Source organism: Micropterus dolomieu, linkage group LG21, assembly GCF_021292245.1.
Source record: "Micropterus dolomieu isolate WLL.071019.BEF.003 ecotype Adirondacks linkage group LG21, ASM2129224v1, whole genome shotgun sequence".
Taxonomy (NCBI): Eukaryota; Metazoa; Chordata; class Actinopteri; order Centrarchiformes; family Centrarchidae; genus Micropterus; species Micropterus dolomieu.
The window spans coordinates 21,204,990-21,219,057 of NC_060170.1; the positions used below are offsets into that span (position 1 = coordinate 21,204,990).

The 14,068-nt window shown below is 39.7% G+C and overlaps 1 protein-coding gene across 2 annotated transcripts in view; it reads left to right on the top strand.

The window, feature by feature from the left end:
- Positions 1–14,068, top strand: part of LOC123960067 (PDZ and LIM domain protein 5-like) — a 139,406-nt gene that overhangs the window by 22,783 nt on the left and 102,555 nt on the right. The window contains exons 1-2 of one of the 2 annotated variants that reach the window (XM_046034572.1): positions 7,160–7,211; positions 7,631–7,903. In XM_046034572.1, the coding sequence (XP_045890528.1) occupies positions 7,805–7,903 (99 nt within the window). In that variant the 5' untranslated portion in view covers positions 7,160–7,211; positions 7,631–7,804. Of the gene's footprint in view, positions 1–7,159; positions 7,212–7,630; positions 7,904–14,068 lie in introns of those variants that run through there. The other variant, XM_046034571.1, reaches the window with a different exon arrangement.

Below are 14,068 nucleotides of genomic sequence, written 5' to 3' on the forward strand. Positions count from 1 at the left end.
ACACACACACACACACACACACACACACACCCTCCCTCCAGCACTTGATTAAACATTCCCTAGGTTGGGGTTTAGTTGAATCGTGGTTCATTTGTCTTTCATCAGTTTTTCAGCATCACTTTCTTCTCATCTTCCCATCATTCTGTGATCTTATCTGCCCTACGTCACCTCCTTGTCTTTATATCCTGTGTTCATTTCTTCCCTCATTTTCTGCACTCAACACAGAACAGCTGCTGTCTACTAGAGAGGAAAGAAGTAAAGCATTGGAAAACCACAGAAGTCTAGTCAGAGCACCAAAAATGTGGCGTGTGTTTTTCGTTGTCTTGTTTATGCTTCTGGGTTTATGGGTGCACATTTGCCAAAAGGGGATAGGAAGCACACCATCCATGCATAATTCGTTATTATATCAGCCTCAGTGTCATGACACTGAGGCTGATATAATAACGAATAACGAATGCAGCCTGAATGAAGCATATCTCTCAGGAAAAGTTATGACAAACTGTCAAGTCAGAAAACCGTAGGCAATAACACACAGAAGTGTATCTGTGATATAATCAGCATCATTAAATTGGATATTACAGGGCATTATGAGCTGTATCAGAGGGAACATTTATTCTGGTCATGCTGCCATGGTTTAAATTTCTTCATGTGCACTGTGAAGTACAAACAAGACTAAAGCTTTGTCCTAATTATACACTATATACCACACTAACACTATAAAATATGCTGTAATTGTCATGTTGTTTTGGCATTTAGTATGCACAAAAAATGTGTACCCCACTGTTTTGTATTACAGACATTTTTCACACGACAGTTGTGGAAAACTACTGCCAATTTCAAATTTGGAAACATAAAAACCAGAAAGCAAAATGCTTCCAAAGATTTAATAATAAATTTTTTTGTTTTCCAAAAAGTTCCTGGAGCTGTCTCACCACTGCCCGCACTCTTTCCAGCTGCTCCATTTATGTCATTTTTTCAGCGTCAACTTCAGCTTCCCAGAGTGAGGAATGCAGTTAGTGTCAGATCAGCTCCACACTCAACTCAGCCTACATGATTCTTGTGTTTTACTTGTAAGACTCACTTTTGTTTCAGTGCCTATGCTCACCTTGTTATGAAAATATGAGATTTTCACTCAGTCAGAGAAATAACAAGTGTACGTCCTGGTCATATAGTTATAACACACGAGCACACTCCTGCTGGTTGTTGACAGCGCTGTCAGCCAAAGAGTCGATCACAGTGGAGGACAGTAGAGGAGGCTGTACCAGCGTCTGAGTCAACAGTCAGCACCGAAGATGACAGTGTCAAAGAAGAAGGACTCACGCTGCCCTCCTTTTTTATTATTAAAAATATATATATATTTGAAAGGGACAGTGTACAGTAAAATAAAAACGTTACCATTTAATGCACTGTACCAGATTATAGCTTCAAGTTAATTCGCATCTGCAGCCCTCCTTTTCCCTCTCCGTTTCCATCACAGTAATTTTTTAGTGAGTTCATTTTAAGTATGGCCACGCAGAACACTTTTATAAAGACCTGCTAGTGCTTTTAGACTCTGCAGTACTTGCTACAACCCACAGTTTAATGTGTTTGAGCACACTGCACACTGAAGATTTTGCTCATCCTTCTGCCTTACCAGTTCTGTGGACCAGTGTTAGGTTTGTACACAGTCTGGAGATTAAGGAAAGCTAAACATCCACTGGGGAGCATGACTGTGCTCATTAAGTTGCATGACATCATTTATTGTGTAAAAATGGGAATTTATGCCTGAGGGTGGTGCCACAAAAAAAAGGAGAGGTCAGTGACTTGACCGTTTATCACTCTGCTTCCAAACAGGGGGTGGAAAGAACGATTAAGAGCAGCTGATCCCAAAAGTCTTCAGTGGTGGATGGTCTCCATGTAATTTGTGTACTGTTATGTCTCAGAGGCAAAATTACACTCTGCTTTTAAAATGCTTCTCTTTGACCCAGACTTGACTCAAACATTAAGCACTTGGGTGTATATTTGTGGTCTGTGAGTGAGTGAGTGTGTGAATAAACGTGTGTGTGGGTGTGTGTGGGATTGTTTTACAATATTCTTTGGGTCCAAAAACTGGGATTCTGCTGTACTTGTGGGGTCAGACAGATTAGTGAAGACCAAAATGCTGGACCTCACAAGTTTACAGCGCTTTTTAGGGCTTACAGGGCAAGACTTAAGGGTTAGGGTTAAGGTTAAGGTTAGGCATGTATTTGTGATGATTAAGGTTAGGGTAAGGGGGCAAGGGAATGCATTAAGTCAATGATGGGTCCCCACAAAGATAGTGCTACAAGGCTGTGTGTGTGTCTGTATCGTCTGTATGCACCTGTGTGTTCATGTCTGTGCAGCTGAAGCCAGATTTCTCTCAGTTTATCTTTCATAGGATGGACAATTGTTTGAGCTGAGCTATCTGTCTCCCAGAGTGCTTGTCTGTCTATCTCTGTCTGTCTGGTTGGCTGGTGAGAAGGGAGGAATATTTTCCGCTGTGAAAGAGAGCAGTTATAAACAGCGACTGAGCTCAGACCGGAGATACTGGGTTCTGATAATAAGCTCATCTCTGGATTCCAGGCATGCTGTCCGTATTTCTGTATCTTAGAAATATGGAAAGCATGCCTTTTATTCACATTTTATCATCAAAATGTGAACCTTATTAATAATTTGGGAGTTTGTTTGGTATTTAACCTAGAAAAGACTTATTTCTTTTGTGCATCAAATCAAGACAAAATCATTTTTTTAAACAGATTTGATTCCACATTTCCACAGAAACCTTTGATAACATGACAGACTTGGTTTCCTTGACCAGAACAATGAAAATCTCTGCCGACATCTAAGGCTGAACAATGTATTACACTGAATGCGATAACAGGTGATTGTGGAAACAATCTTTGAACAGCAGTGAAAAACCCCCAAGTGTTGGTTTGTCAGGTTTCTGTATACTTAATAAAAGGAATTTTACTAATAACTAATATGCATTAATGTATACTTAACTGGCTGGAAACCTACCATTACTGGTTTGGCAGGCAGATTTTAAGCCCATGAATAAAAGAAAAGAAAAGGCAACTGCACTGACCCTACCCCTGACTGTGCAGTATTTAAAGAGATGGTTTGTGGGATTAGTTAGGCTTAAATCAGTCTAGAGTGGTCAGACTGATTAGATGGCTGGTAGACAAATAGTCTCCCCAATATAAACAAACCTTACACATGTCTGTCTGTCTACCTGTAGATGAGTGTGTGTTAACTGTAAGTGAAAGTACATTTTGTATTCAGAATAATTTGTGTGATTATGGAGTTTTTTGTTATTCTGCGTGTGCCCCATCACTGTGGGTTATTTAGGCTGGCATGCTGCACATTTCCCCCCATGTCTTAATTTGTGCAATATGTGTAATGTGCAGTATATGTTATTTGTAATTTGTGTATGTGCTGCTTTGTTTACGTTGTTTTATTATGTACTACTGTGGGTGCAGCTAGTTATATGTGTGCAGCATTTGAGTCCAAGTCTTTGTTACATACAAAATAACTTCTACTTTTTAGCACATTTTAGTACATTTATAAACCACAGAATATTTATGGTGTATTTATATTTTGAATATTAAATATTTGACTGAACGTATTTTAAACAAATTTAGAATGAATGCTATTCAGACCACAGCTGTTGTCTTGATGATTCATACACAACAGAGATTGTATGAACGTTGTGTCTTTGTGTCCAGGTTGTGATTGTGAGAGAGTGTGTGTGAGTGGGCAGCTGGCACGCTATGGGCTGGTGTCCCCCTTTCCTTCACGTGGATGATGCATTAAATGTCATTTAGAGGGGCAGATTATCATACCATTAAGGGGTAGAGCTTTTCTCAGGGTGTGTGAGTGTGTGTGTGTGGCTGGGGGCTGCTAAACTGTGATCATTAAGCATGGGGAGAGGTGAGCATATGGGGGACTGGAATAGACCATTTGACAGAACAAAGGACTGTCAGGGTGTCTGAGGTTTTGTGCTGTAGCACACTCTCTATTATTAGAGTTTGATATCATTATCCTGTGGCCCACAAATCACCTTTGTTCTCTCTGTTGCAGTTTTTGGCCATTGGCTATTTTTGACAATACAAGCAATTGATCGCATGTCTTAAGACAGTGAAATCGACTGGTGGGCCCATGAGAGGGCCCGTATTTTAGAAATTAACTATCCATGGGACATGGGAATGGGACACTGTTTAGTGATACAGTGAAGTTTACAATTATTTATTAATTTATTATTTTACATTTTGATTAAATCAACTTTTTGGTTGTTACTTAGAATGTTTTGTTTGTATCCTTATCAGGTAGAAAACTATACATCCAATCCCTGTCTTTACAGGACCTTTTCAGCTTTCACCTATTCTCAAAATATGCCGTTAAGTTTAAAATGGTCATCCAAAAGCAAATGTTTTGTGTGCAGTACTCCTAAAACATACTTGATCCTGTGAGAAAGCTTCGTCTATAGTACACATTTAATTCAAAGTAGCTCTAAACAGGTCAAACTAGCTAGCAGGTCCTCAGCATTAGTCCTTATAGTGACTGTAAACCTGCTGAATATTATTGCCATAGTGGGACATTTTACACAATCAAGCCCCATAAGAAAGACAAAGCACCCACTGCTTTAAAGTTTGAAAAAGTTCATATTCAGTGTCAGTGAGTAATAGATAGTGTATGTAATGTTCTTATAGCAAAGCCTAAAACAAAGAGATGTGAAGGTAGGAGAAGTGAATGACTTTTGAGCAGCTAGTGTTGGCGTCCTTCAACTTTAATTGTTTGACCCAGTGTTTTAGTTGCAAAACATTACTTCAAAAATATTCTTTATATTTGTCATCACCATTTGCCTTAACCATTTTAGTTTCCCAACCAAACCATACCTTAATCATGAGGTGAGAAGAAAAACAATGCATTGCAGTATGAGGACTTCTTTTTACCTAGACTTTATTTTTATTTGGAATATGTGTATATTAGTACCTGACGTCCTGTTGTTTTGTTTACCTTGGATACCCCTGATACCCCTGTTGTTGTCGTCGGTTATTGCAGGATACAACATATGAACAACAAGTGACTAATCAGCAGTGTGCGGTGTTTTTAATTAAACAACAGAGACTGCAGCAATTAATCTGGTTTCTACTGGGGCAAACAGAAAATGGTTAGGTCAAATTGTGTTCACCATATCATCAAACAAGGCTAACCAGGACTTACTCATTATCCATGTCATCTCCCTGTATAAAGATGCTTTTAGTCCTTTTTACAACAGGTATGAGCAACCATCTGTGATATAGCTTCGAAGAAACACTCTGCCTCTTGTAATTTAATTTGCTGTAAAGTTTTAGATCTTTCCCCTCTCAGCTCTGCAGCGGAAACAGGGTTAATGACTCCGTCTCTGCTCTTCCCAGGATCTCTGCTATTGTTTAACTTGGCTGTGCTGGAGAAGTGTGCGCTGTCTTTGTTAGATTCACTGTGGGAACAAATATTAGCAGGCTAATGAAGAGCATCCTGTGTTTACGTGTGTGACTTTGTGAGTATTTAATCTTCTCATACTGTGTATCTATCATGATGTTATCTCCGTGTTAGAGGCACATCGTATGTAATATTCAGCTTGTTTCATTGTGCAAAGGTCAAATGCCTGACCTAGCCTGCTTCCTTCCCCCTATCTACATCTTAGTCATATGTGCACTTTCTCTCCGTATCTATATCTTCTTTTAATCTATCTTGGAGATTTTCCTCTCCCTGTCCAGCCACCTTCCTCTTCTCTAAGCTCATGTCCATCTTCTTTTCTCAAGCTTCTCCCCTCCATCTCTGATATTTGTTGCTTTTTCATGGGAAATCACCTTTTGACTGAGAACTCAGGCTGCTATAACAACACAGTTCAGAGCTACGACTTGGCAAGATGTACTGCCTGTGCGTGTGTGTGTGTGTGTGTGTGTGTGTGTGTGTGTGTGTGTGTGTGTGTGTAGTCATGGCCAAGAAAGTAATGGGATGAGTGTTTGATTGAGCCACTACTATAAATACAAAGTCAATATTGATCTGTCTGGACTAGAAAATGGCAATGGACAGAAGCCAGTGCAGAAGGAGAAGAACTTGTCAACTGTTGGTACATAAATAATGACTAAACTGAAATAAATAATCAAGACGGAAATGCTTGTTCTGCACTAGATTGCTTACATCAAACAAAATATACATCTCTGTAGCAGAACGTACAGAGACTGAGGGTAGTACAAATCACTTGATTTGTTATGCTTGGTTCTTTAATGTTTATAGAGGGAGAGGTAGAGGCATGAAACAACATTGAAGATTTACACACCAGTAAATAAAGATAATTAGTTTGGGACAAAGGAACTATAGGATAGAGAATAGCATTTAAAAAGTAAGTGACAGAGCCAATTTAGTAGTGATTTAATAATGCATTAGTGTGACGATCTCAACCTTGCATTGATTTTCCAAAATGCTTCTCTCAAAGCCTTATAGTTGGAGCGTCAGTGCAGCAGCAGTGAAACCACCATGTTACAGGAGTTGAACAAGGTGACCCTGAGCTTGTGTCCAATCACAATCAGCCCGATGTAATAGTTAAAGGTAAACTTTGAAAGACCTTTTAATTGAAGCCTTAAGCGCTGGCGTGATCTGGTCACTGCTGGTTCCGCCTCAAATGAAGCAGCTCGCAGTCCATGTTCCCAAAATATCCGGGTGAAAGATAAACCGCCCCCCTCTCCCTTGCCCTGCTCTCCCTCTCCCATGCCTCCCCTCCCTCCCCTTATCATTTTCTTTGTGTGCAGTGCTCCCACACTATTTTCTTAATCCCTATCCCACCCCCTCTTTTCCTCTCCCCCCTCGGTGTTGTCTCCTCCCATCCCCTAATCTCCCACTTCATATCATCTCCTTCATTTCTCCTCCTCTTCTGTGTTCCACTCACTCCACCCATGGGCGATTCCCCTCCTCTTTCTCCTCCTAGTTCCCTTCCCAACCTAACCTCTACCCGTTCTTTCTCTCGCCTCCCTCTTCTTCTCTCCCCTCCTCCACCTTTCCCCTCCCCTCTGTCATTAGCTGGTATATAAGAGTATTGCATCCCTCTCCACCTCTCTCACACACATACAGTGTGTTTGCTGGGAAGGGAACAGTCCAGGGGAAACTAGGGATTACATTGTCTACCTGCTTGTGAAAGAATTATTTTACTCTCTGGAATTTCCATTAAACAGGTACGGCCTTTCCATTGACATAATGATATCACTACATAGTATGTGCAACAGTTATATTAATGTTAGCTGTGTAATTGTCCCCTGATGAGGGTTTCCTGGGGTGTATTGTAAGTATTTTATGCTACTGAACTGCTTCAGCATACTCTAGTGAGACAGAAAAAATTTGCGTGTGTTTATATTTTTATATAATGTATAATTGTATAATGGCATTTTACCATGGCCATTGTGTGTTTACCTAAAGTGGCTGTAACTATAGTTTTTGTTTTGATATATTTGATAATATTATATAGTCTTTTTTAAATGTCCTTTTCTCTTCTCATCTCCTCTCCTTGCATTGTCCTCTTGACCCCTCTTATCATGTCTTGGATAAACGCGCAATAGCAAATGTAATGTATGCTTTTCCTTCATATCTTCCTCAGATCTTGGAACAACATCTTAAGTGGAGCCATAGCATTTCTGACCATCATCTTCATCATCATCATCATCAAAACCCAGTGACATCATTATCATCACCTGATCTGCAACATATTTTCCTGTCTTCAACCTCATCACTTGTCAGTAACATCAACACAGAACGCATCATCAAGGAGACCATGAGCAGCAACTACAGCGCCACTCTCTTAGGCCCTGCCCCCTGGGGCTTCAGGCTGCAGGGAGGGAAGGACTTCAACATGCCCCTCACCATCTCCAGGGTAAGACTAAAACACGCACACACCCTTTGACAGACACAAACACATGACGATAGGTCTACTCCAACACACTTTTTAGTATTATTTATTATGCGATACTAGCACGTGTCCCTGTTTTATCTCCACACATGTACACTGATTCATCACAGTGCAGCTGCAGAATAGCAGCCCAGCGATGCCATATGGCCGATAAGTAATTAAAAAGATGAAAACTGATTTCCGTGCTTCTTTCCTTCCCCCTCTTTCTCTCATCCTCCTCTCCATCTTTTCGCCACCTCGCCGCATTTCCAGTGTCTCCCTGACTCAACCCCCACCGCCACATTTGTGATAGCTCAACTGAATCATATGCCATCTGTCGTGTATTGACCACACAGGAAACCTTTTCTCACTCTCTATGCATACCACTTCACTGTCTGTAGTGAAAGCGCAGCAATCAAAGTTCTGGCACACAGATCTTGGCTTCACTCCCTGCGCTTGAACAAGTAACTTGATGGTCCCTTGGTTTCTAGGCTTACCTCTCGTTGCCCTCCCAGCCTGCTCTTCATTCACACATTTCAGTTCACACAAACACTGTATGTTTCCCTCATCGCTTTGACTATAGTATGATCCTGAAACATGATAATCCTTTTCTAAGTTTTCTAAGCACACACACACATTACTAAAACTGGCAGTGTACGGACTTATGGCAACATGAGACTGATGACGAATGGCTTGCCAGGTCTGGTGCCAATCCCCCTTGGGGCCGCTTTGGGTTGCCATTTTTTTGTCATTACTTTGGATGTGATACTTTTCCTACTAACTAAAGCCATGTGTTCTTACCACAGTGGTGTGTTTATGCGTGTGTATATGTGTTTGTGTTTGTGTTTGTGTTTGTGAGTGTGTACACATACTCCAACTTGTGGAATATGCTATCTGAGTAGCTGAGAGAAAAAATGACAGACAGAAGTCAGCAATAGAAAAAGAAAGAAAGAGAAGCTAATGTTATACAAAAGCAACTCTGTGTACACAATCTCGAATATTGACATAATGCTGTCACATCTGCAATAACAAATTATGAGAAAAATATTTTGTAGTGCAAAAAAAATTATTCTAAGGAAATCATGCCAATATGAAAAAAGATGATAAATGGAAATAAAAGGTGATGTTAATGTTGGTCAGTGAAAGTCTTCTTATTCCCAGAGAAGCTGGCAGTAACTAAACTATAATTGTCTCAGTAGCCCACTCTGACCTTTACTGCTGCATCACAATGACAGTTATATGGTTTGAGGTTTCAAGATGTTGGAAGGAGCGTGAATAACCACTGGTGCAGTTTTAGGTGCTGATATAGTAAATGTTTGTTAGGTCTGCTTAAGACAGTGAAGTGCACAGTAAGTGGATTATATGAGTGCTTAGTGTGCTGGTGTGCTTTCATATTTATGGATAAGTTTAGGCTCAGATCACATAAAAAATTACAGCTCCTTTTTTTCAATAAGTCAAAGTGAATGAGAGTAAAATAATTTAATAATAATAATACAGTTTTCAATAGCTGATTTACATCTATCTTGTTTTGCATATAAATGTCTTAAAATGCCATGGGTCCAATTGTATCCAAAGCAATGTGTTAAGTGGCAGACAAGAATATTGTATATCAGAACAGCAGTGCATCTGGTTTAGGAACTGACTAAAAAGTGGCCATTATTTAACTATTTAACTAAATGTAGATTTGCAGAGGACAGAAAGAGGAGGAGAGCGGGAGACTGAATGTAGGGTGATATTGATATGCAGTGCATGGGAATGAATCTACACACACTAAGACAACTTGAGAGTTGATGACAGCCAGTCTATATGATGTCACTCAACAGTTCATCTATCTAGATCTGCCTCTCTGCCCCGCTCATTCTTATCATACTTTCATCCTTTCATACCTTCCTGTTTGTTTTTCTCCACCCCCCGCCTCTCTCTCTCTGTATCTATGTGCCTCTCTGTTACGTTTGTCTGTGACTGTTCTATCTTATGTAAGACGTGACTCACTCCTCAAACAATATAGTTCAGTCTAGATGCAAAAATCAAACCAAACCCTAATCTTATCCGACCTATTAAATCCAGTTTATGGTGATGAAGGGCAGTGGTTCTCACCGCGAATCACTGACACATACACACATACACTCATTTACACTGGCACACACAACAGAAACACACACACACACACACACACACACACACACAATGGCCCCCTGCCTTTTTAACCATAGAGTCAGTTCTGAGAAGGTACCACAGAGTAGGGGTTATTAGAGAACGCAGCACAACTGCCAAACCACACTTACCCAAACAGCTGCTACCTCTAAGCTATATACATATGTGAATATACTGTGTGTTTCGTTTGTTGTACAAGTCGTAGCCACGGTATTGTCACATTGTACAAGTATTGAATCATAGGTTTGAGTAGTTGTAACCACAACTGTACGTCCTGAGCTATCGGCCCAGTGATTGCTGTTTCTGCAAATTGTTCTCACCACTTCTTTTTCTTTTCTTTTACAGCATAAAAAAGATTAGGCCATGATTGACGGTGCTTCTTCACAAAGTGCCAGTGAAACATTTTACTACGGCATTCCAGTTTGACATAGTCCATAAAAGGAGATATTTAGAGAAAAAAGGAAAACTTTTTTTTGTAAAAGCAGGCATTGTGAAAGAGAGGAGTTGCTAAGTTCTCCTGAAGTATATTTATTGGTAGCCTGCAATACCTTAAAGCTATCCATTCCAAATAATACACAGCTGTACACTGTAATCCATAGCAGCAAAACAGCTGGACATTACAACAGTCAAATTTAGATCAGATGAGGCAAATATGCATGCTGATTCTCTTATTCAGAGTGTATATCCGTAAGAACTCAGGTGAGGGTCTTCTTCAGGGACAAGTAGCTGTTGATAGGCTTAAAGAGAGTAATGGAAGCGTTAAGTGTAACAGTTAGGACACACAATTGCCTTCATAAGCAGTAGTCTCCCTTAGTGAAGCAAACATGCCTGTTAGTGAAGAAAACATTTAATGGATAGGCTGCTGAAAAGATTTTGTAGAAAACAGCCCGCAGAAGCACCCCAGTTACAGTTAATCCTCATTAGGACTATTTATTGTGAAATCCATTTACTTGTTTTACGGATCAAAGGATTTCCAAGAACCTCATGTGTAGAGACAGAAAATAGCTGCTGTCTCTTCCCACTTAAATTTACAACACAGCAAATCAATATTTAAACCTTTCTGAAAGCAGCCCATTTACAGGATCCACTGCTAAAATAATTTAAGTGAGGGCAGTCCAGTGGAGCGTGTGCATTAAGCTTCCGAGAATAGATGCACCATTTCACAGGTCAGCTCCCATGACCATCTGTACCCCTGTTTTAAGAGCTCCTGGGTATATAAGTGTGTAAAGAGTGTATAATGGACATTTCAGAGACTCAAAGTATAAACTGCAACTTTATGCCGGGATAGATAATTTAGATTTGACGTTATTTAAGGTTGGGGGTTCAAGTATCTCTGTTGTTTAAATCAAATATTTTTATATGCTGATAGAAGTAATACATTTTAGATATAAAGGGTCCCTGTTTATACATACATTTCATGAGAATTTGAATTTATTCGGATTCTGTTCTATGCTCAGTCCATAATTGTGCATCTGAATGTCATCACTGGATAAATCCTTCCTCCAGAGCTTTATATAGAAAAGTCTGTAAAGATAAAAACAGGTTTTGAAGAATTGGTAATCACGTGGGGTGAAGTTTGTGCTGTGACTACAGCAAGGTGACCGGACAGCTAATCTATATTAAAACCTTTTTCGTGGAAGAATGCAACTCCTGGAACAGCATCAACGGGTGGCTGCCTCCTGCCTCCCCAGAGATGCTTTTCAAACAGGCGATGATTACAACTGACCACAGTGATGGGTCTATTTAAAAGACTGTATAGTTTTATACATAGTCCTCTGTCCTTCCACCTCCCTCCTTCTCTCAGCCTCTATTTTGTCCTCTTACGGTGCTTGCTCTGACGCTCACATCGTGTCACTGATCAGGTTCCAAACCTGTGATCTTGCAAACTTTGTGCCTTAACCTTTCATTCCAGACTACCAGTTGACAGCTCCTCCATTTGACTTAATAATACTTAAATCTATCTTAATCAAGTCCCACATTCCCCTTTGAGTATCTATCAATCTTAGTGAAATATTCCCAGAGCCAGAATCAACAACTTATCATTTCCCCTCCCACAAATCAAGTCTTGTTGGGTCAGACTTGTTGTATTTGGACATTGGAACAGACTAGACTTTTCTGCGTTGACAGCACTCAAAAATTAATCTTACACTCCATAAAATTTGTTAGATATGACGTTGCATTTCAACATCTGGCATTCAGTTCTTTTGACTTTTTGTGATGTCACTATTCTTTTACTACTCCTAGTTATTTATAAGCACCATAATACTATGAATTGAGAGAAAAGAGAGGTATTACTTTTTGGAAATATTTTCATCCCCCTCCATGTTGCATGTTGACAGTTATGTGTTCCATCTTGGTGACCTCACTAAGGCATTTCTGTCTCCACTGATAATTGACTGACTAATCTGTAGTGAAAAGCCCTCAGTGTCACACATGCCAATACAGGAACCATGATGAAATGAAAATCACACCTTTCAACACTTGAAATACACTGAACTTAAAAACCTTTAGCTTTTTAGTTGTTCATACAGGCTAACGTGTTCCAGTAGCGTCGAGTTATAATTCAGTTTTGTTAAGATCAAACCTTACGAACAGTTTCATGAAGTCACTTATCTATAATGGTCAGCTGAAGGACATAATAATAAAATATAAAAGAGACTTAGATAGGACTAATCCTCAACCTGCACAAGTTATCTTTATCTTACTTTGAGTAGCCCACATTCTTGAAGGATGCTTTTGAGTGTAACTGCAATGAACTGAATTATTTGAGGCCAGAAAACTTTTATAACCCTGGCAGACAAGCACAGCCAGGTCATAACACGTACTGCAGTTCATTCACAATGAAGAGACTTGAATACCCTATTGTTTAATGCAGCTGTAATGTATTTTCCACAGTAACTGCTAATTTCCACCATGTCTCCTCCGCCTTCCTCACAGGATACTGGCCTCATGGCTGGTATCATGTTTATTCATAATAATATTGATTGACTGATAGAAATAAAACTATAATGGCTGTGGGTTAGGAGATCAATAAAAGGAAAATAAATCTGTTGGCGTAACAGCAGTAGCTATCCTCTTTCCTCTTTGGTTTGTAAGTATTCCCTCTTGATACTTTGTTTGGACACTGTGCACTGAACTCATGCCTGCTGGCAGAAAAGCAATATAGCTAGTGATGGTAATTTTTAAATCAGAGTGAATTTCAACAAGCTTTAACAAGCATTCACAAATGTTTGTTGGTGGTTTGGGCATGAGAGTGAGTTTAATCAATTTACTGTCCATTTCTTAGGATACAAAGGGACTCAAAAAGCTTGTCGCAGTCAGTTTATACATCAAATAAAAATATCTGTGGTTGTACAGTTTGTGGATTTGAACTTAACTGAGAAAAGACTTATCACACCGAGCATTAACTCTGTCTTTCTAAGTCATTGATAACCTCACGTGTGCTGCTGTGTGTGCAATCAGGCTTTCTCACTAAACATGCAATTTTAAGGTATTATTCAACTGCCTCTGTGACCAGAAACCCCTTGATACTCATGCCTTGCTAAACATTCAAGCAGTTTTGATTACCAGAGTCTCTGGATGAATTTCTCATCCTCTGAGCTACAAACCTACTTGATTAAAAGCACACTGAGTAATAACACTCACATAATTTCTTCAGAATATAGGGAAATAATTGTTTCTCTAACTCATGTTCATTTTTGGCCCGGTTTTTCTTTCCAGACATGGACTATAGCATTCCACTTAGAACATATTCTAAACAAATTAAATATGATATCACATGTAACTTAAAACCACCATTTTGGATTAATTGCAGCCTCTGTAAGTATGTGCTACTGATGACGCACAAGTAACTTAGAACAGTCCAGTCTTGTGTTCACATGGCTGTATTCCTGAATGTGTGTTCATCGGCTCTGCCAACGCTAAGTCCCCCAGCACCATGACAATCACAGCATTGAATCTGGCTGTGAATGCTGGCTTGTTTGGTTTAGTAAAGTG